The following is a 24,866-nucleotide window of genomic DNA, read 5'->3' on the forward strand; positions in this document are numbered from 1 at the left end:
TTATGGAAATATTGTGCTCGTGCTATGGATGTGTGCTATAGATGCGTGCTATAGATATGTGGTATGGATGATTTCCCTACTATCGATACATCGCATACTCGAGCTACGCATCTTCCCCGTGCTGCTACTGTGCGGCGGTATATCTTCATAGCACATCTTACTCGCACCGCTACATAGTGGAAACGGTCTATCAGTGGAAACGATCACAAAGTTTCACAGCTTAACTATTACATCTTCTTGGCATAGCTACATAGCACGGCTCTGGTTGAAAAACACCCTCAATATGACGTGATAAATTTCCAATCCTTGCTCTGACTGAGCATTTTAGAAACGCGAAGATATTAATAATGATAATCACTATTTACCTGATGATGACGTCAGCGTTCATCGTCAAAAGTTGTAACATTCATAGCAAAAAAAATTAAATGGTACAATTGAACTTTATGTTATAGGGTGGATATAATAAAACACACACATTGCTAATAAACTTATATTCAATAAATTCGTAACAAATAAGTTATCAATAGTTCCATCAGTTAACATATCAATAATTTACGAACTATTCAAATGCTAAGGCGACTTCAAAACAATCAATTGCATACAATTAATCATTTTCATACAAATTACCTATACACTCATTAACCTACGTATAAAAATAATCTTATAACTTCTAATTATTTGGTGTGTTCTTGTAAAAATATAAAAAACGTGTTTATTTTATATACTAAATTATAGCTATACACAAAAATATAACATTTATTCAAATTTTTATATAATTGTACTAAGAAATAATAGTGTTGTTTTTTCGATACCTTCTTAGAAACCTGTCTGTTTAAAATTATGTGCTTACGGAAGACTTACATTTTCATAATTGAATAAAAAGTTAGGCAACAGTATATTTTTTGAATGAAATATTCATTTTACTTGCTATTTATGTGATCAGTTGTAGAATACGTTAATGTTTTCTTGGCACTAAAATATATAGAAGATATTGACCTAGGTAACTAAAATAATATGATGAAATCAATGATTCTATAATTCATGAATATGACTTTTGAGTTCGACGTAAACTACATTTGATTTACACAAAATATTCATTACTTAGAATAGAAACATAGAAGCGATTTGTTTTTCAATATAAGAGCAAACATTGAAATAGTATAGATTTTTATCAATAAACCAAAATGGAAATAACCACTGACACATATCATGCATTTTCAAGAAATAGTAAAATTTAATTATTTTTAAAATAGTAGTACTAGGAAGTTCTGTTACCTTGAAATTAACTATTTCTATAGAAGAGTCATCCACATGAATCATACATACACTCCTATAGACCACATGACTTACTCGTATTGTTACAATCTAGTAATGTATGTATTGTTCTATTATATATTCTTCTTACTACTTACAGCCAAGGCTTCATAGCTGCATCATTTGTACGTTAAAAGGCACTTAAATAATATTTCCTATATCACAAGCATTCTCTTCTAGATGGAAAATAAATGGAACCACGTTTTAAAAGCCAAGCAAATATCAACTTTAAAGACATGAAGAAGATTATCTTCCTCATCAATATCTAAAATGGTTCCTAATCCCGGCTTAGGTCAGTATATAAAAACAAATGTAGTCTTATCTTCTAAATCTTGGCTTTTAAATCCAGCTCCCATTTAGAACCACCCACCATCTGCATCGCTATAGTCTTTCTTCCATTCAAACCGCAAATCAGTCGTGAACATCAGACTTTATTCCACCTTCTTCGTCTTCTTGATTTCTAAGAACTTCAGAATGTTCAAGCACCAGAACATAGCTGAGGCTACATAGAAGGTTTGCAGGGCAGTGGCCAACGCTGGGCTGGTGACTGAGACACTTCTGATGAGGAAAGCCAGAGCTGAGCATCTGATGACTTCCAAGAGAGAAGCGTGCTTGGAGTTATCGAACAGCATTCCGATGATGGTGAGCGAAGCGATGACATAGAAGACACAGATCAGCACGGAGACTGGCGTCATACCCTGAGAACAAAGGAAAATATTTGTTAAGATTGATTGGCTAGGAAATTGAAAAGGTTGACACGTGGTGAATAATAATTCCGAGCGCGAAAGCAAAATATAGAAATCAAAATGGTATATCTAGTAAAAATTAAAGCACTGTATTGCTCTGAAACTAATAGCATTCAGAGTGCTTTTTGAAAGTTATCCAAAACTGAAACTCTAGAAAGCCAAAATACAACGAACGTGTTGAATACATGAAACTGTTCATGTTCATAAACCAATTTACAGCTAACAGTTCCTCGGGAACTCAGCGAAGGCCATAATCCTCTGTCTCAATCTAAATTTCTATGGATTCACTTTAATGTTTTGTTAGATAAGGTACTGTGGTTCATGGTAATTTGAATAGAAATCCTCGTCTAAAATTATACGACGCGTGACATATCAGGGCACATAAAGTGAGATTGTCGGTTTTGGAACCTGAGAGAAGGTTCATTCCATTTTATAGCTACATTCATTTTCAGTACTACATCAATGTTAATGACATTTGCTTCGAAATTGTATAAATTCCTTTTATACCTATGTGCATGTAAAAATAGGTATGACTTCGTTGTCTGAAGAAGAATATTTAAGTTAATTGTTTTATGGTGATTCTAATCACTGATTATTCATTCAGATTTAGCTTTTTAAGCGCTCAGTTAAATACCAATTACCATGCCCCTAATAAGTAGCTACAAAACAAATAAATTATATCTATGCACACCAAATAAAGAGGAGCAATCGAGTGTGAGCAGTAGGAACACGGTAATATAACAATTTTAGACTTTAGACTCAAGCATCCTTTTCTTTTGTTACTAATATCGATACTACGAGTAAAATATAACAACCCGCACAGGTTAATTTCATATTCAGAGACTTTCGTATATGTATTTCTTCCTGGGCATTAAAAATACTAAAAGAAATTGTACTTTGAAGTTTTACTCATCAGGTTACCACGATATGAACGAAGCAATCATAAAAGACATCAACCAAAGTACTGTCCGCTTCTCTAACTTTATAATAGAAGCAGAGTTGTTGAATAATAAATAACGAAGTCTTTTCCAAATCTTTGGACTAAGTTTTTAAGTTTTTACTTCACTTGATGAGGAGTTCATTTATCGCCTTAGTCATTCGCCATCAAACAGCTTTGTGATACGTTTCAAAGTTAAAAATTAAACAACTTTTGACACTGAAGAAAATTAACTTTCATTGAATTTTTGAAGACTTTTCTGAGCCTAAAATATTCAAATGTCAATCCACTTTAAGTTTACATAATAGAAAACTTCAATGTATTTTGTTTTCAGACTCAGAAAACAAATAATTTAGAAGAAAATTATTCATTGAAATATTAGGCAAATATGGTGATTTTTGTAAACAAGTCAAAGATTAGGTATATTTTGTTTTTTGTTTTTGTTTAGATTGGGCGTGGGTGCTTACTTACTCGTATTAGGTCAAAGAATATTTTGTTTCTATTTTGGGTAGGTAGAGGAGTACCAATTTTTCAAAAGAACTGAAAGAGAGTTTAGAAGGAAAAATCCCATTGCCAAACAATCGACAGAAGCTCGTAATGATATAGTTGCAATATCTCTTTAATTACAGAATAAAGTCAGAGTCAAAATTATTTATTTCGAATAGACCGCGACCGCGTGTAATATTGTCTGACGGTTAGTTCTCTAGTTAAGCTATTCTCTCAATAATAATTAAAAAAATATAAAATACTGACATTAAAAGAAAACGACAGAATAAAATATTCTTTCTAATTCTAAACCAGCTTTGAATATCAGTGTAATCTTCTTAACAGGTACAACATAGAAGCCAGATTATCAGCTTAAGTAATGAATGGTCTGCGGACATCAAGATCCATGTGATACCAGTCTTAATGGAATTAAGCTTATGGACGAGCCTTAGATACGGATAATACGGATGATTCCACGCCCAACGATAAATTATTCTGGCTAATTTGTTGCTAGAATTGTTGGAATAATTACTGTTGATACCTACTAATGCTGTGTGCGTTTGGTTGAACCGATTGTGAAGTGGTTTTCAGCATAGTATTTTTAAAATTAAGGAGAAGGTTATAGGAATAAATTTATTATAACTTTCGCGAGACATACTAAATTAATTATTATGTTTTCGCCTTACTCATATAACTGACGTGAAACTCAACTTTTTCTCTTATTTTTTTTCTCTTATTAACTGAGAACAGTGTCACCATTATGTTGTCCTACAGTGCATGTTGTGACACCTTAAAATGTTGTGCATTTAAATTGATTATTATGTAAGTTTTTAGATATAAGTCCTAATGTAACAACTACTGGTTGTCCTAATAAATAAATAAACTACTTTTAAGACATGCTAGAGACTCATATTTATGAGCAGCATTCCGCGACACACGACGCGGCGATTTTAGTGCGCCGATAACGTTATAATTGATAATATTACCTGACTTAAAAACAAATGGAGACAGTAAGGAAAATTGACGGCTGTTTCTTATTAAAAAAAAAAGTTATTCTGACTTAAATCTCAGTCTAAAATGATTAAACAACTTTTGTAAACTTCGTTTCGCTTATCACAAGTTTTATCATTAAAAGTGACGTCAGCTGGAAAAATTGTTCGTGTAACACAGAGATGAAAAGTTCGCTCATCTCTGCAATTATATTTAACTTTTGTCTACGAGCTATATCTATCTGTATATTATGTTGAATCACGACCTTGAAAATATGTACACTAATTTGCCCTTTAAATTATTTATTCTTGACTATTGTTTAATAATTAAGAATAAACTAAAATTATGTAACTTAAATATATAGGTAAATAAACTAAATAATAATCATATCCTGATCTTCCATTTCACATAGAGATTAAAATTGTTCAACGGGCCTCTGCTAGTTAGCTTCGGCTCCTCGTACGCCTTCCAAAGATTCGGGACTCTATAGTCCAGTGTATGGAAGTGAAAATACATAATTATAACTATGACTAAAATATTTACAACTTAAAAATACCTTAAAAGAAATTAAAACGAAACAAAAACTAACTTAGAGCGTCGAAAAAATAATCCTCATCGGAGTCGTGAGGTAGGGTGCCTAAACTAAAATCCTGGCAGTATTGACACGTTGAATGGCAAACATATTAAATTATGTCTTTGTCTTCTAAGCAAGTCTAGTTCGTTGTTTTAGCAAAAAAAAATAGGATTTTAAAAAGAAAGTAGGTATCAATTAGTCTTCTATTAAACACAGAAGAAAATAATTACTCGTTGAACGCTCTTGAAAAAAAGAAAAAGACCCTTATTAAGTAACAAATAAAGGTCTTTCTCTTGCCAATTTCAATTAATTTTCAATGTAATTTTATACACGTCTTCTAACATATATTATTACAGTCTAAAAATACACGAAGCAACACCGAAACAATGTTTATTAGTGAGATACATTTACGATGTTTTGACGAGGAGTGTGTAACGTGATAGCAATTATTTTGGGCCCGAAGGTGATATTATTAATGTATATTAACCTTTTGAGTTAGGTTTAATCATGGTTGTGTACTTTGAAGAGACAAACAAACTAATTTTGGTGGATATGGGAAAGATGGCAACGTCACGTCTTTTATTCCCAAAGGGGTAGGCAGAGGTGCATACACAGAACATTTAATGGGTGCATATTACGACATGTTATGTGCCATTATGTGGCAGTATGCCATACAATGTACACCCACTTTTTACCATTTGTGTTATTAGTCCCATGTATTAGGGGTGAGCCTATTGCCATATACTGGATATAATTCCAGTAAACCAAAGCAAAACAGTTAAAATCAGGTAAATAACCTATTTAGCTAATGTGTGTACCTACACACATGTACCTACATATGACAACTAATAGTGAATACTAAAGTGAATCCATAGACAAAGAAAAGTTTAATGCACGTTACTGCTGTTGTGCTGTTAAATCATATTCCTCAATTCCTAAAGCTTTGCAATGCAATTACGTACACAATAGTCAATATTTAATTTAAAATCAACCTGTATCAATAACTTACCATATATTTGGAAGCGAGTTCGAAGAATCCATACAGCACGATGGCGTAATGAGCCACCAGATACAGGTTGCACCAGGCCGGTAGGTTGACGTCGTATTTGTCTCTGTTTTCAACCTGCGAATGAAAGACAACCATAAATTATTATACGTAGAGTTCAAAGTAGGAAGAATAAGGTGGAAATTGAAATGACGTGAGAGGGATAGGTGAAAAAATCAACATTGTATAGATTTTTTTTTTCTAATATGGCTGACACCGACCAGGCACTGGAATTTGTAGTGTCTAGTTCACGACATCTCAAGTTTAGTTTAATTTCGATTTTTATAATTTTAAATATTTATTAATACTTAGTTTTTTTTTAAATTTATTGTAACCTCAACCAAACTGCCAACAAAACATGTTTTTGATTTACATAACTCTCTAATGTATAGTTCCCCATTAAACATTAATTTAATTCTATTAATAAGATCAAATGCTCCATTCAACTTGAAATTGGGAGTTCCCGAAATAATTTGCGGTTAGACGCAAGGCTGAAGCTCCTATATTTAACCTTGAACTAGTTATGGCTTCATTTCCACAACTACCTCCGCTTGCGGCGATATCGTGCAAAATGGACTTGAATTCCGGGGTACAAACGAACGTATAAATGGGATAAGATAGACGCTGCCTTAGTCATTAAAGGCATTGTATAGAGTTGTTGTATGTTTGTATGTTAATTATTATAAAAGTGTTTTAGATGTTATTTAAATCATTGCCCCGCTTTCTGATTTTCTTCTGTGTCGTGGGTGCTTTATAAACACATACAAGTTCATATACACCATGACACTCAGACCCGAAACAAAAATTTGTGGATCACATAAAGAGAGTTGCTTCGTGCGGTAATGGAATCCGCTACACATTGCGTGGCCGGTTGCTCAGCCACCGCGTCAACCGCGAACGTTAGAGAGATAAAATTATGGAGAGCACAATGAAATGAGCAAACTTCCAGACACCAAAACGTAAACCTCTGTTTAAAAAGAGGTACCGTGACGTTATTGAGTGCCTGGCTGGATATTATTGAAACAGGCAAGAATAAAAGTTAACTAGCTTCAAAGAAAATAAACTTCACAAACAAAAACAATAGGTAATTTTGGAAACTTCATTTAGGCAATTTCTCAGTTTACGCCTACATTGCCAGACGAAATTGACGTGATATTGATATTTTAACTTTATTTAGAAAACAAAGAAAACTTTCAAGCGAGATCGGGTTTGTTTTAAGTTTATACCTTTTACGTAATTTGGTTAAAAGTTTAGGTTATTGAATTCATTCGAGAGTTTTATTACGAGAAATTGGAAAATGTTTTGTATACCTAGGTAAGGTAAGTGTTTACCTTACATTCCAGGGCAATGATTTATATGTATGTAGATGTAGGCTAAAAAGTTTATGGAATTCAAATTTTGGATACATTTATGTTCGTTTTTATCAGATGTCTGGTTTTGTCGGTGGGATGTATCTGGTATTTAAAATTAAAAATAATTGACTGTCAATTATCTATTAATAAGCTGTGTAGATACCTTTTGCAATAGATCATTACTTTTTACTATAAATTCAACTAAACCCGATGTGATGTAAGGAAATCGTAAAAATTTAAATGATCCGATTTAAATTTAAATCTTAGTGTCTGGATTTAAATTTTAAATCCGCACTTCAAGTATTATCGAGGCGGTTCAATAAAGTTAGGTACGTTTGCGTTCTCGGGACCTTTGAATATATTTAAAGGGCTTCCTTTTAAATTAGATTTTTTATTTAACACCTAAAAGACCCTTTTTTGTTTTTAAGTAAACTTTCAACTTGTGGCCAGGTACAGATACATGGATTTTAGAAGAGTTTTTTTTTGAAGGGGGGAAATCATCCAATTCCATGTCGCATTGGGCGAGGCGAGACGGAGTGTAAGACTCTTAATGACTAAAACCACCCCGTTCCTACTCCTGCTTTAGCCGCAGTAACCACTAGACTGTTCGCAACCCCGGGGCAGTCCCCACCGCTTTGAGAATTAAATTCACATTGATGTTTCCGTAAATAATAGCTGATGAGGTTAAAGATGAAATCAGTCATAACTTTTGTAGATAAAATCTCTCAAAAGACTTCTCAATTTTTCGTTTACATCAATTCACTAAGTAATACAAGAAAATATATGAAATATACTTACATCTACTTTCATGTCCTCATCTCCCAGGCGAGCGGTGCCTGGCTCCCAGCTCGGACCCCAGACAATGGCCTTGATCTTGTTCTCCCAGGTGTCCATGCTACGGAACTTCTTCATTACATAGTTGTTGTAGAACGCCTGTGAGAAAACAATACATAAGTGATAAGTTTTATTGTTCAATGCTTTATTACTTTTTCTTAAATGTAAATACTAATGTAATGATACAGGTTTGGTAGAAGTGAATTAGAAATAAGGTAGTTCCGAATTTGTTTTAATGTGTGTCTGGTAGGTAAATATTTTTTTTGAGGGCGAAAAATCATACTATTCCTTCTCTCTACGCCCTTTCTTCGCTCCTAAACTTAATTTCCTTTTATCTAAGTATTATTATTTTTTATTATGTCATGTTATAGAAGAAAAAAAGGGGGCTCTTAAACAATTTTTTATACGCCAAGACACACTACGCAACAGCCTTGCAAACCATTTTGCAACAACAAAACCGTATACAACTACAACAAACGAAAGCTTAACTATCATCGCCTCATATGAGGGACTGAAGAGGAAAAAGCACCTCTTTGTGGAACTCTCCCCTATAATCCCTAGGAAAGTACCAGTTTTTGCGATACCGTTCCATATTCGAGGTTAATTGCTATGTTTTGTGTACTCTACGCGATGCGAGCTTGTTCAGAATTTAATATGTTCCTTATTATATTTACGGCGGTGCGTGTTTCGTGTTTAGCGTATGGGATTAAATATTTTATGTTACATAGCCCTCGTCATTATGGCGTGTAAACATGTTCATGTGATGTACTGTACATGTAAAAACGTACAAAATCTCAAGTATTATGAGATTTACAGAGTTATTAATTATTTTTTTCTTAGTGTTAAAAACAAAAACTGAATCTTTATCTTTATATAAAGCTGAAACGTTTGTTTGTTTGATCACGCTAATCTCCCAAACTACTGAACTGATGTGAATAAATGTTTTTTTGTGATGTGTTGGATAGTGTATTTATTGAGGAAGGTTATAAAACATCACGTTTTGACCAATAGGAGCCCGTTAAAACCGCGTGGAAGTAGTCTTAATACAGAAGATTAAAAAAAAAATGATTTTGAACTAGACCAAAGCGTGTTTCAAAGAATTATCCATACTTGTTCTAATCTTTACACATTATTAAACGTATTATAGACCTACCTGTAAGTACAGTGGGTTGAAAGAAGGTTGGTTGTAGATGAGACCGTACACGATCTCAATCTTGTCAGTCTCAGGTCTGAAGGTACCGAAGATACGGTCCCAGATGATGAGAACTCCTCCGTAGTTCACGTCCAAACAGTATTTGTTGCTGCCTGAAAAAAGAAAGAATATTATGATAAATTTTTTTTCTGATCTTCACGACATAGAAGAAAAACTAAGTGTGGGGCAAAGTCTAAAAAATAATTGTCTGGTAGTGGCCAGGCAGCAGCGCTCTTTAATGAACCTGATTCTTTTAGACTGCGATCTCCAATCTGCCTGTCAAACGTGGAGATTTTTGGAAAATCCGCAAATGTAGACGAACTCTATAGTCTAGCTTTAAACTATTAGGAGTTGTTAATAAACAAAACTATGCATCTATGAGCCGAAAACCCATTTTTTTCGAATTTGTCTAGATTTTTTTGGCCGGGCTTACAAAAATGCAAATTCGACCACAGGTCCGTACTATGACGTAATCTGATCCGAATTCCAATTAAAAAATCCCAATCAATGTTTCTATTGTTCGTATTAATTCTGAATTCGAGAAGTTCTCATCAATTCTTAATTTCGAAATTTAATTGGTTTTGGATTTAAGAATATTACTTTCGACTTTAGATACAGGCAGTTTCAAAAATCACCCAGTTGTCAACATTTGGTTTGAGTTGGTAATGGGGGTTAGGACGATTACTTTGGTACTGCTAAAATTAATTACTGATCGTAATCCAAAATCACTGTATCTAAATAGGCTTTAAAAGAAATCTTATAGAAAAAGAGCGAAGCCATTCACGCCGTTAAAGATAGGACAAGATGGCGAACGATAGTCCATAAGAAAGTAATCCATCGCAGTCACGACCCTCAGCATTGAGGGCAAACGACACAAGAAGAAGGAAAAAGAGCAAAAGCTAATAGAATACAAAATAAAAAAAACTGAGATCGGATAAAACAATAATCACTTACCATGATGAACTCTGTGATGGCTAGGAGTGTTGAGGATGTACTCCAAAGGTCCCAAGCTCTTGATGGCTTCAGTGTGGATCCAGAACATGTACAAGTAGCTGAACTGGTGGTGCATGACGAACTGAGCTGGAGGGATCACCAGCGCCAGAGGAAGGTAGAAGGCCTGGAATGAAGAGAATTAATAATAATGCATCTTTAATCACAATATCATATCAATGGATAAAAGCTAATTGTGTTTTGCTATAAACATATTAATTGCCAAGAAGACAGCTAGATTCGATGACCTTGGCTCCTACTCCTAATGTCGTTTTTGGGTCAAGTTATACGTATGTATGTACGAAATCAGGAATCTCCCTCATTAATATTGTATTAGCCAGTTAATGGGAACGTTCCATCACCCCTATCTGTTCCTTCTTAAGGAAAACCTAAATAATTCACAACTCGGAATACGCACTTTTTTCGGATAAAACGTTTCTTGTGTTCTTTTCTTATATCATTTAAGGGATCTTCCTTTGTGATGTGTTAAATGTTAAAATAGCTTTGTTAAGAACCTACAACCAACTAATAGAATTTGAATTCAGAATAATACACTCTATAGATATAAGAAATAAAGGTCAAAATATACAAAACATCACCCAAGAAGATTTCACTAGTCACTAGTATCTATACAAAAAGGTCTACAAAGCCCTTTTCCCCACAAACTGTTAATACAATATCCTAATAATATTCAGTGTCACGGACCACAACGAAAACTTTCCATACCTTCGACTTTCCTTATGTATTATTTATAACAAAATGATGTAACACCATAACAGAATATGGAATCAAAAGGATCGGTGTGTAGGTAACTTCGGGAAACTCATAAATAAATATGAAATGTGTGAATGAATTATTAGGTAAACGATTTTTTGTTTGATGATGCTATTGTTTTGGTGTAAAATTGTTGGAAATCATCAATATTTTGATGTAGTAGGTATATTAATTATCTTTACTTAGTAATCATGGAAGTGGCATAAGAAGCATGAAAGCAGGATTAATGCGGAGGAAATGAAAGCCCAGAGAAGTATGTGTGGAGTAAAATTGAGTGATCGAGTGAAATATAGTGTTATTAAAGAAAGGTGTGGCTTGAAAGACGATGTAGTGACAAGGATTGAAAAGGGAATGTTATATGAATTACTGAGCCAAAGTTGAAACTAGTTGCGTCAAAATATATATTTTTTTTAGATTTTTCTAATAACGTGATACTTACAAATCCACACCATCCTTGCAGCATAGACTGTCGTATGCCGACACCCATGTTGAAGTCTTCAGACGTATGGTGGACTTGATGTTGTGCCCATAGTATGTGGACCTCTGTTGATGAAAAATATATTTTATTATAACTTTCGTGAGACATAACGCAGTGACAGTAACAACGCGACCATCGCCGTGTCATGTATCGCGGAATGCTGTTCATAAATAGAGCCTCTAGCATGGCTTGAAATTAGTCGAGTTCCTCGTCAAACAGTTACGTAAGAAAGTCGCTAATATAATAATTAAAAATTGATTGAGTAAGTATGGAGCTTGCACAATACGTATTGCATTATTTTTTGGCGAAAAGTCATCAAAGATTCTCGTTATAACATATTCAAGCATTTTAACTTGCTCATTTCATATGGCTTAAAAAAAATTAAAAGGTAATGAAATTTTCACTTACCATGGCAAGCTCTATGCATCCAGTAGTAACAGAAATCAACTCCTAACGCTGCAGCATACCACGTGACAGCACTGTCCCAAGGCAGGTCCACAAGTCTGAAGTTCGCATAGATCCATGTGTACAAAAACGACTCCGCACCACGCCAGACCAACCTGGAAAGTAAATAAAACAAATAAATAATATAATCTATATAATGTTATAAAATTGAAAAGTTCGTTTGTTTGGTTGTTTGATCGCGCTAATGCCCAGTACTCTCCTGATTCGCATATGTGCCATAAAGTATGTTTGAACGCTCTAATCTGCGAAACTGCTAGTTCAAATTGAATATAGTCTTTTGTGATGAATAGTTTGTTTATCCAAGAAGGCTACAGGCTAGAAAAGATCCGCTACGGTCAGTAGGAGCCGAGTAGTGAAACCGCGTGGAAGTAACTAGCAAATCACAATACAATATTGATTACTAAAAAATGGCAATGTCGTATCGCCTTCCCCGGGGAAATTAGGGCTTCTATCGTTTGACTTTAATGAAAGTTATATTACCTGTGTTTTTATTGTAATTCATAATAATAGTATTGTTTCTTTGGTGGCTAGTCTACTGCTAAATACATAACTGTAGTTTTAGTATTTAGATTTAACCAACAAGGTCACAGGGGACTAAAAACATAAGTGGCGACCTCTGCCTTCTTTAGCTCCCGTTAGTGACAAAAACGTGCCATAACATTTAAAGATAACAATAAATAAACAAATAGATCGAGCCTTCCGGGGTCACTAACTTATTACAGCAATAAAGATAAACTCGAAACAAACAATCCTTTGGCTGACTTCCAGTGAAAATTGCTCAGTTGTGGTTTTCTTAATCCGATTCTAAGAATCCCGTATAAATTGGAAAGCTTAAATAGTGTTAGCAGTGCCAGGAATTTGTTCTACATGAGAATGGTTTTAAAATAGTACGAGAAACACAACAGAAATGTCTTTGATGTCCTGATTTTATAAAGTTAACTAGTTCAAGTTAAGTTGCTAGAAACATTAGCATTTTTTAAGAAAAAAAAAAACTATCTTTTTGACTGAAATAAATATGTAAAGACGGAGTCTGGAATTATACAAGGTCTTTGCCAGAGGGCAATTGTACTATGTATTTTATTGTAAGCCCTGCCGCGTTGTTTTCATAAAACAATAGATTCAAAATATGCCTTACCAATATTTTTACCATTAAAAAAAAAATATTATGATGAAAATTCTTACCTTCCACATTCTTGGAGGATTCCGTGAGATATACTAGTGATACCGTCGTTCAGCCTGATGCCTGGCTTGCCCTCTAGCCTGAGGACTATGTGTTCCAGGATCATGAATAGGAAGAAGTAAGGCCATGACTGAAAAAGGAAAATAATGGCTGATTAGGTACATTGTAATTTATTTGGCATGTAAAAGGCCTAATAAGTTTTATAGGAATTTATTTACTGTGAAGATGGTTTGGTGTTAAAGTTGGTTCTGATCAATATAGACAGATTTTGGAGACTATTTTAAGTTTATTGTATGTTTTTAATGGTGTCTGACAAAACGATGAGTCTCTCTTATTGTAAAAGTTTACTAAATAAACAGCAATGTCAAACACATTTCGTTATTCATTATCCAAACAGAATACCGTATCTTTAATAATAAAATATTTAACATTCAATTCAAGCGACAACGACCAAAAGCTTTTCACACGTTAGTCACAAAATTGCGAAGTCTCACTGACACTAAAAGATCTATGTACTATGTTTTTTTATGTGGAAAGATGCATGCTATGGTTGACTTCCCTTCTATCGATACATCGTACTCGAGTTGTGCACTATGAAAACTGGCGAAGACACTGGTCCCTATGATACAGTTAATACTAGTTTATGGACCAGGGGATTCATATTTATGTAAAACTTTTATGTCAATAAACTTTATTATTTTATTTTTTTTTTTTTTATCTTTCTCACACAGCTATATAGCTTAGTATCAGTGGAAATCGGTGACATAGTTTCGCATCTTAGTTATTACATCTTCATAGCACATCTCTGATGGAAAAGCACCCTAGCTGTGCACTGTGTAGACTGTACCTAGTACATACGCTCCTTATGTAGTAACCACACAAAAATCAATAGGTAGGTAATGTAATATCGTTATCCACACCTGTGTCTGTTCATATATCATTTTACATATTTCGTTCTCAAGACGCAGTGAATGTTGATATATCGTGTTGCTTTGGTTTTGTAACTATTGCATAGAACGTGTTAGGAAATCTTGTGTAGGTATACATGCTTGTTCATAGATTTTTTTTCTGTTATTTTTGTGACTGGATTTAGTATTGTGTTGTGTGTAAGTGTTCATTATTATGTGATGCAATTGCAATAGTCATTTTTAAGCCTATGTATATGACCAACAAGGACAGATGTAATAAAGCGAAATATATTATATGAAGTTAGACAAAAAAGGGATTGGAGGAATTACACCATTTGGCCTCTGTCTATGATAATAAGCTAGTTTCCTACTAGAGTCAAATTCAATACTTTGAAACGTCAAAAAATTTATTTTCTATGATTTTAACCGACTTCCCAATAAGGAGGAGGTTCTCAATTCGGCCGGTATGTTTTTAAAATTTTATTTTATTGAAAAGTCGAAATAATTAATTAATTTTTGATTGAGGAAACTACCAAATTGTTGACATAAAGATGTCTGTGTTTTTGATATGCGTATACACAAACAACTTCTAATATTAGAATTTGATACAGGATGTGCTAAATTAACAGATTACGAATACCTACAAAAATATGCACATAAGGAAAGAGGAAAAAAACATTCCAAAATTAAACTCTTTAAGAGGTTTGGACGCCGAACCATTTGATTAAACATGGTTGAAATAAAACAGCAACAAAATAAGTACGTAATTTATGTGTTATTAAGTATTTACGAGTATTTAATTAATTCTGTATCTAGACGGATATGAATTCAGCCTCGCCAGTAAAAGCAAGTATAGAGAAATAGTGTCAACATGTCAAGTTCAACATTTATACGAAAATAGAACAATTTTAATATAAAAATTCTAATAAGTATTAACAAACAACACCTTGAACATTACGACATGATATTCGGGAGAAAATTTTGCAATTGTAATTAATCTTTAATAGACCATACGTGTTAAGATTTAAAGGTTATAATTGAATGGCAATAAAGAAGTCAAGGTGATTAAAACCATTAACGTTGTATTGATAAGTTGGTCAATGACCTTTTGATCTGATTTTTGATAGTAGTTTTATTTTATTTATTATTTATCTTCACGTACGTACTCACGTACTTGCTCGTTGGTTATGAAGGAGTGAAACGATTAAAATATTTTTGGGAATACTTTAGAAGACAGGCTCCATAATTGTGACTAAATACTGTATTTTCTAACACCTGTATTCATTATGGATGCAATAAATACTTGAATACTTGGCATAACATAACGGGTCTCATAACATAACTGGCGAAAATGTATACTGACATGAATTTATTGCAAAAAAATGTTATTGAATTAACGTAATATTATAATGTTATAGGTAAATATTATTACACTTAATTGAGTTAATCTTTTTTTTATATGTTTTAAGTTGTAAATATTTTAGTCATAGTTATTATTTTTATTTAGTTAATATAATGACAATTACAAAAACTATAACAATTATAAATAAAATTGGCTTAATGAAGTTTAGAAAATAAAACTTACTTGTCTAAAAAAGTTAGGTACGTCCTCTTTGCGTTCAAACATCGTATCTTTAGGGGAATGGATGTAGAACATTCTGCCGATACCCTTCAAATGGTCACTGACCATTTCTGAGAAGGCATTCTCCTGCGTCGCGTTGGCGAATGTAAAGTCCGCCATTTTTAAAACTAATCTGAAAAGAATAAAATATATTAATTAGTAATAGTATTTAGAGCACCTAGTTTCACGGACAGACAGACTAACAGACAATTATATTTGATGTATAAATAAATAAAAAAAAACGTTCTACGAGATTCAAAACATTTTAGTATCAAGCTGGTTAGTTCAAATTGCTCAAAAACAAAATGGTTTATCATAAAATTGAATTCTTATTTAACAAAACATCACGTCATATACACGTGTGTTCTTATTTAATATAACATTAAACACATACTTAAATAGGTCTTAAACAAAGGTTATTGTTATGTAATTAAAAAAAAAACGTTTTATTTTTATATTTTTATCTTAAGGAATTCAGTGTTTTTTTTGTATTAGAAGAATTCCATTGTGATAATCAGTTTAGTGAACTTTTGTATCTAAGTTTGACCTAATATGATTAGTTGTATACGGTACATATTTTAATTGTATGGTATTGGCGTTGTTTAGAATAACAATATAAAATTACGGGTCTCAAATCTCATAAAGCTGTGTTAGAAATCTTAAAATGACTGTGGGCTGAACTCCATTATTCTTTTCAAATTCAAATACAAATTAGTCATCTATCCTATTAAAACATTAAGATAAAAGCCTCTTATCATAAATCTTCTAAAATGAAACAGCTGCTCCTAAACTTCCCTGATTGTTATGACAAAATTGATCATATTTTGCCATTCTAGTTTATTAAAATTGACCTGATTATACCGTTTCTTTGTAAGTTGGGAAAGTAGTCCAACAACTCCCAAAGCGAGAGAGGAAGTGTCAGACTCTTACTAATTAAAAACCACCCCGTTACTACTCCAGCTTTTCGAAACCCGCTGGGCAGTCCGTTGCTCCGATTATATAGTTAAATTTGAATGATTTAGGTATCCATCTGATCATTTTCTTAGGAACATATTTTATTTGAGCATTTTTGTTTGATAATACAACTAAATTACAGTTTCTTTCTTAGTAAAATGATAAACCGAATTATATTTCAGCGTACACTTAAGCTGAATAAGACGTATTGTTACTACGTAAAATGTAGTTATCTTATTTCGTTATATCATAATTTTGTACTGATTTTATTATCTTTGTTGAGTGTGTTTGACCTCATTCGTTCGCAATTGTCGTTCTGATACTTTAATTTCAATTTCATATTTTGTTGAGTTTAGAAACTTACGGATGCGCGCCTTATGAGAAAATGTTGATAATTGAAAACTTATAACTCACTTTTATACTTTTCACGATTGTCCATCAATCACGCTGAACTACTGAACTGATTTTGATGAAATTTGGTACTGAGAAAGGCTATGAGTTGACTTGGATAATGGGATTTTTTATTCCGCAGAAACGCGAGTGAAGCCGCTGAGAGAAGCTGATATGTACTATATAGTTACACCTGTAATCTTCACCACTTTCGTAATACCTATGTAGTATGTTTTCAAAATAAATCACTTAATAAAGTCAATGTAGTCACTCAATTAAGCATTCAATAATCAACCTAGTGTATTACCTAATAAGTATCAATTTTTAAGTCACTTCCTCACTACAAGACACCGATATGAGCAATTAAGTAGTGTAGTAGTAAGTGATAATACCTACAATTGCTATTTACTTCCTCTATCGGAACTTCGATATTATGATTATAAGTATACTATCAATAACATTGTACCTTATGTACTAACAGTTATACATATACTTATCTGTATATATGTACGGATATAGAGCTAAGAATATCTTCATTGTCACACTTCCTAGTGTGTTATATAAATGGATTTACTTGAAGCAACTTTGTAACTTCGTTATATATTATTGCACTCATATGAATGTATGTACCTATGATTGGGTTATTTTTATAGGTATTAGGTATAACAGTTAAATCGAGGTCTTGAATTCAGTTAATGGATAAATAATTCAGTTCAAGTGTATACATAAAAACTCAATTATTGTATCTTTAGAACTAGTTATTTTTATAACATAAACCCACTTAGGTACTTTAGTTATTGTATTCCTTCATAAAAGTATTTAATCAATGTCGTGAAACAAGTGTCGATACCAACCCACGGTTTGAACTCAAAAATACTCGGAAATCTCAACAATAAATTGTTCTCAGATACATAAACATTGAGCGGAAAAATGCTATCTCTATTATTTATGGCATAAAAAACGTAGATTGTACACAAACCATACGTCAAACTATGTTACCAGTATAAACTGACCGTTAATTATGCGAAAAGATCGCACAAAGCGAGACCATCATAAATTGGATTTGTGTACCTACATTGATATTTTATAACATCTGCAATACCTATTGGGATTTTTTTTTAAATCATAATGAAAGGAAATCTGCGAAAGAAGTATACAGAGTGGATATGATTGGGACCGTCGGTAGGGGGCGTCCTAGACGATCATATATCGACCAGATTATCGATTTATTAAAGAAGGGCCAAAAAAGTAGGCTTACTGATACTGCTCATGATAAGAGTTCCTCTATGACTCGAAACTAGTAGAGCTTTTCTCTATTAATGTACGTGACTACACAGTGATTCATGGTTAGTTTACTATATTTCACGATAGTTATTATAAAAATATACACATTAATATTTTCTAAATCCGGAGATTGTACTGGAAATGTCATGGTATGTAGACTATACTGAACTAAGAATAAGAATACAAAACAAAAGATTAATATTATCATATTTATCAGGTGCTTCGTTATGACATTACAAAGACAAACTGATAACTTATCTTTAGAAAATCTAGAGAAAGCAAATCTTTATAAGTACTTTGTTTAACAATATTATAGTTTATCTAGACGTTATAAACTGCTGGAATAAGACAAGAGTTGGAATATATGTAATTAATTATAACATTAACTAAATACAACCGTTTACTCATAGAGAAAAGCTATACTACTTTCGCGTCGCCGCGTCTGCGCACGCTGCTCATAATGAAGAGTCCCTCTGTGACTCAAAATACATAGTATGTCTTACAATAGGTAATATAAAAATATTTTTTCTGTCATTCACGCTGAAACTACTGAACGGAAATTTGGTATACAGACAGGGTATGAGCTGACTTGGGTGATAGGATACTTTTACTCCATAGGAATGCGGGCGAAATCATTGAGAGAAGATAGTAGGTAATTAATAAACATAATACTATTAAAGAGCGACATAAATGTTCAAGGACTGTCACTACGGCACGTGTTAAACCCAGTCTTAAACACATTTTGTAACCAAATTAATGTGATAACAAAACATTCATTACGGCTCACTGTATAGGCAGCAACTCAACGTATACTACCCTGTCAAATATCTTTTACAGAATTTTAACCTTATCAATCGTTTACAGAATTTTAACCTTATCAATTCGTAATTAAAGTCGAAATTCTCTTGGGTAAATAATACAGATTTTATAGCTTGATGTCCGTTCATTTATGTTTACATGTAAAGAGTACATTAACCTCTAGCCGCTTTTATTAAAAGTGACATAAATAGAATAAAACAATTGCTTCAATTAAACAGCTCTGTTATGTCGATAGTCGGTTAAATATGGACTAGTTTCGAATGCGGAGATGTTTACATCGAATTTTGTTTAGGAATAAAAATATAATAGCTTTAATATTACACTAATAGGTAACCAAGTTTAATCTTCAAATTACTTTCCAAAATTTATGTTTCGTTAAAATTAACCAAATCTCTAAATTTTTTGTCCGTTAAAATAGTTTAGTGTTTGTAAACAAGTCGACATTTTCTTATACAAGTATTTTATTAATTGGTATGTCATATGAAAGATAATTCAATCACTTTTTATATAAGAGATTTTTTTGCAAATCCATTTTTTTAAGTTATTAGAGTGTTATGAAAAAAGACGCTAATTACTGGCCTTCTCTTTGCTCCCAAGTGTATATTTGTCACACCATTAAACAAAAACTAACACACATTAACATATGCCTTACATTCAAAACAACTTATCAATTAGTTTGTTTGTATCTGAACAAACATTTTAGTATGTCAAGAATAATTTACTTTAAAACAATGGCATTCCATTGTCTCTTTGTTTTTGTTTGCAAATGTTATCAATTCACTTTCTGCTTTCCATAATGTGGGCCAAGTTACAAGTTTAAAATAGCCCAAGTGTGAATTGAGCTGTTTTAGCCCGATGTTGGCTCGATGCCAGGATTCTATATATTCATTATCATAATATTTATGTACGAACAAAGAGGTAAAAATGTCGGATTGGAATACAATAGGTACGAAGTACTTTAACATTCATCTGGTAGTCGTGTGAAACTAAGGTTAAAGATATTTTTGAAAAATTGCGTGTTTTAAAAATTGTTGAATGTGAATGAACTTCATGGTGCATCGAGGTTTTATTGGGTTTATCACATTCGAAATGAACATAAAATATTTTTCTATAAATATATACTTTTTAAATAAGTCATAAGTCAAAGTCGAAATTATTTATTTCAAATAGACCAGAAAGACAATTTTGAACGTCAAAGCTAATATTAAAAATGTCTGTCTGTCGTTCAATTCTCTATTGAAGCTATTTGCTTTTCCAAAGTATATTATGTCATGTTCTATACACTTTTTTAATGAGTAGGTATCTACCCATCTCATATGCCCTTTATCAATAGAGATAAAACGACTGCTTAGATATACAAATAGGCCACCACCAACGAATTCATTTGTCTAGAGATAAAGAATAACATTTAATTAGAGAAACAATTTTAATGTCCACACTAATTGTACAACATCGGTCTAATTAATGATTGAATAAAAACATGATAAACTTTTTTTATGGACAGATAAATTAAAGTCACATTGTGAACGGCGCGGCTTGACGAAATCGTGGCGAAATAATTTTGAAATACATTTTGTATACGATTTGAATTATAAATTTTATTATCTACTGACACTGAGTCCATCACTATCAATGTGCCGTGTAGTGGCGGTACATTTGTCACTATGGCTATTCTTCCTGCGAGTGTCGTTAGGGGTAACTAAGGTGCGGGTCTGCGGACGGCGAGTAAAGGTAGCTCGCCACCCGCCCAGAACCAGAACTATGCATACGGCGCTGAGCGTTCTGTGCGCACCTCAAAGAGCCATCAGACCACCACAGATGGGGTTCGTAGAGCTGATACCTGATCCTGACTTGCGGAGAACCTAAGGAGGGACTGGAGTAGAAGTAGGAACGGGGCGTGTTAGTCAGTAAGAACCTGACCTTAGGCGGAAGAAGCCATTAGAAGATTTTCCCTCTTCATAAAAGGAAGCGTGAGGAATATGACAAATCTTTCTTTTCTAGAGGAGGCCGTTATTATAGCAGCCAGCACTGGACTTTTGTTTTTTAATGGATATGTCTTGTATTCTAACATTCTATCTATCATTTTCTCAATGGTGCACATTGCTCTATCTAATGAATGAATGAATTTACTAATGATTGGTCGATCAATGAGTTGCAGTTATGCCCATTAGTCTTACGATTAACTAGCCTTGTTGAGTGTAGTGTATTTGAAGACGTACGACCACAATTACCTAGTTAACATTTCAAGACCTCTTCCCGAGTTCTTAGGGAATATAATAGAATGGTTATTTAGGGTTACTGTATTTAATACAATTTTTTTATCAAAACGTTTCTGTGTATCTGTAAACTTTGCACGCTTAAAATGCAAAACCAATTTTGTGGTTGACTGCACTTGATCCACAAACTGCTGTTCCAGGTCTGGGTTTTGTTTTGGTAATTTATAAAAACATTAGCTTCTGCTAGTGGCTTTGTCCGCGTTCCTGTGGGATAAAACGTAACCTACGTCCCAAGTCAGCTCATACCCTGTTTGTATACCAAAATTTCATCAACATCTACTCAGTAGTTTCAGCGTGATTGACGGACGAATATCAAAGCAAACAAACAAATTTTGTCAAGTGTGACACTTTACAGAAAAAATCTTAACGTGACGTAACGTTATATTTGTTTTAGAAGAAAATCCAAGCTAAATAACATTGTCCATTACCAAAGTGCTGCTCTGAAGTTATACACTATCATCGGTAAAACTACAAATGAAAACAAAATAGTGTTGCATCGTAATTATACCCAGAAATAATCAATGTTTTATTTTCGTAATGGAAACAACCCGTACATTATGTCGTATCAGTGTTGTAATTCCAATTAGTACTAAGATTATTATTATTTTGTAAACAACCAATAACTAGCACTCAATTAAAATAATTTGTAACTCATAGATATCTTGTTTATATACTTGAGGTACTTTAAGTTTTATTATGTTTCTGGAAATGTCTCTGTAATAGCTTGGACAAATTAGGACAAAACTATATTAGATTTTTTCATATTACTATTGAACTATTCTGACCAACTTTAGGGTGATTCTCCACCAGAGATGGGCTATGCTACATTACTATGGTAAGTATGGATGCGTTTGGCTTCCACTAATCGTATTCATTGGAAGTGGTCACATAGTTTCACGTAGTTTAGCTATTATATCTGTGTAGTAAAGCTACATGGCACATCTCTGGTGGAAAAGCACCTGTAATTGGCCCACCCACATAAAAATTATATCCTTATCTACACACAAAACTGAATGGTTCATTCAAATCGGAGAACGAAGGTAGAACTCATTCATTATACATAGTTGTGTTAACATTTAACTTGATACTCGTAAATAGTCACAGTATAGTATCAATGACTAGATTATTACATTAATAATTATTAATAATACATTTCAATACAAAACTGAATCAACACATTTTATCGCTAACCATTATACAATCACTAACGCGGTTACTAGGCTTGAAGTTCAAGGTTTGAGTCTCGTGTCGAGTAGTATTTTTTATTGCACTTTTTTATTGCAGACGGTAGTTTCACTTTTGTAGGTTCTCATTAATAAAAATTGGTAGAATCAGAATGACATGGCAAAAATTGGAGCATGCTTTTGTAAAAAATGCACTACATATTTATTTCTCACGTGTTTAAAACGTTCAAACGATATGAATGACTTATATGGAGTACAATAGAACGAAAAAATGCATTACATTAACACTTAGAAAGTAATTTCTATACTTGAAATGGTACAAAAAAACATCGGTTCAGTAATTTAACGTTCATGCTTCGACCTAAATCTTGACGAGTAAGGTTTTCCTTTTCGGTAACCAAATTCGCAGTTTCAATTTCGGTTGGACAGAGTAACGATAATATCATCATTATCATCAGCATCATCAGCCTGTTTTCCGCCACTGCTGGACATAGGCCTAACCAATGGCACGCCATTTTTTGGATATCGTCTGTCACTATGCTTGCCTTTTCACTAAAACCTCCCTGGTGGGCACCACACCATCTACACCTAAAGGAGGCACCGGGTCTTCTTTGTAGACCAACCCCGGAGACACTATGCTTGCATAGTAACGATATAATAGGGTTATTTCCTACTATCGAATATTTTTCCAGTATAAATTCATTCATTACATTTATACGTTAAAAGTAAAAAAAAAACTTGATTTATTAAGATCTGAGATCCGCAGTCACAATAAAGCGAAATAAGATCATATATTTATATATCTTATCTAACCGGTTCACGTGTGTCTTATAAAATTATTCAAATTATTTTATTTTTCAAGCGACATACATACCTACGGAATAACAATTTTTTATTAACTTTTTGCGGTTTCAATTTATTGATATAGGTAGGTACTTACCTATATTATTTTTATGGATTGATAAAATAACTTTAATGAATAAATGTGATTATATTATTCAGTTTTATTTTTATTCTTATGTGGGTATTAAAAACGGTCTCTTGTTTGAATAGAACTCATGTTTTTTCGGATATCTCAAAAACTGATCGACCGATTTGGATGAAATTTTGTATTAAGATAATGTATTTTATACTGATTTATTTGTGTGTGGGTAAAGTTTAAATTTTATTCTCATACCATATTACAAATGTTAACTTTGATACGACATTAAACAATTTAAAACTGGCAAAGCTATTCAAAATACACAAATAATATTTATCTACCTTCGAACACCTACCGTAACAAGTTAAACATCATTTTATCGTCAATTTGTTTGTTTTGTCTAGTTTATTCAACCTAAAAATAACCACGACGTTGCACAAACACTTAAATCTATCACCTATGAAAACATTTTGCTCAAAACTAACGAAATTCTTTATTGGATTTTGAATTTTATAATAGAAGAATAAAGTTGAAATTCTATATTAAAATATTAAACAAAGTTGGTATCTATACTTTCGAAGTCAGTAGCTAATATATCACAATAGGTAAATTGAAAGGCAAAAGTCAATGACCTCACTATCATTGTAAATGCTTTTTAATATAAACATGGTGTTGTAAAAAATAATGCAAGCCGACAGGAAAATATCGCAACGAAGGTACCTACTCGTAGAAGGAACACATATCACCTGATACACGATTGTCATATTACATTACAATACATACATTGATGACATAATTATTTTATAATCAATATAATATAGTATTGCATAGTGTCTGCCAACTTAGAAAAAGAAAAAAATAGTTATAAAAATACAGAAAAATATATAAAAAAAAAAAATACTCACTCTCAAACTTGAGACGTCCTCACAGAATTAATGAACAACCACTAAAACGAGCCACTGAGTTCCACACTATCTTATAAGTCCCAACCCTACAATGCGACACTGTTAAAAACTACCCCGTTTTTTAAACGAATGATTCGAAAACGAATACGTTGAGCGATCTATATCGATCGTGCGTGCACTCTCGGTAAGAATCGAATGCAAACAGTCGGTCTGAGTAGGTCGCATTTGTATTAATAGCCACCGCGA

General features: G+C 32.9%; 1 protein-coding gene across 1 annotated transcript; it reads right to left on the reverse strand.

The window, feature by feature from the left end:
• Positions 1 to 476: 476 nt before the first annotated feature.
• On the reverse strand, positions 477 to 24,845 carry LOC118268332 (alkylglycerol monooxygenase). The gene is made up of 10 exons (XM_035582779.2): positions 24,621 to 24,845; positions 15,851 to 16,019; positions 13,360 to 13,487; positions 12,121 to 12,272; positions 11,674 to 11,777; positions 10,425 to 10,587; positions 9,432 to 9,583; positions 8,243 to 8,377; positions 6,057 to 6,170; positions 477 to 2,012 (listed from the first exon to the last, which is right to left on the reverse strand). Exons 2-10 carry the CDS (start codon positions 16,004 to 16,006, stop codon positions 1,746 to 1,748), a joined length of 1,371 nt encoding a protein of 456 aa, XP_035438672.1. The 5' UTR covers positions 16,007 to 16,019; positions 24,621 to 24,845; the 3' UTR covers positions 477 to 1,745.
• Positions 24,846 to 24,866: the final 21 nt, after the last annotated feature.

This window comes from Spodoptera frugiperda, chromosome 29 (genome assembly GCF_023101765.2).
Source record: "Spodoptera frugiperda isolate SF20-4 chromosome 29, AGI-APGP_CSIRO_Sfru_2.0, whole genome shotgun sequence".
NCBI classification, from domain to species: domain Eukaryota; kingdom Metazoa; phylum Arthropoda; class Insecta; order Lepidoptera; family Noctuidae; genus Spodoptera; species Spodoptera frugiperda.

Coding starts and splice junctions, on each gene's coding strand:
- LOC118268332 (XM_035582779.2), bottom strand. CDS start 16,006: ATGGCGGACTTTACATTCGCCAACGCGACGCAGGAGAATGCCTTCTCA. Junction 6,171..8,242: donor ATGAGGACATGAAAGTAGAT/GTAAGTATATTT, acceptor TTTCATTCGCAG/GTTGAAAACAGAGACAAATA. Junction 2,013..6,056: donor AACTCGCTTCCAAATATATG/GTAAGTTATTGA, acceptor CTTTGTTCTCAG/GGTATGACGCCAGTCTCCGT.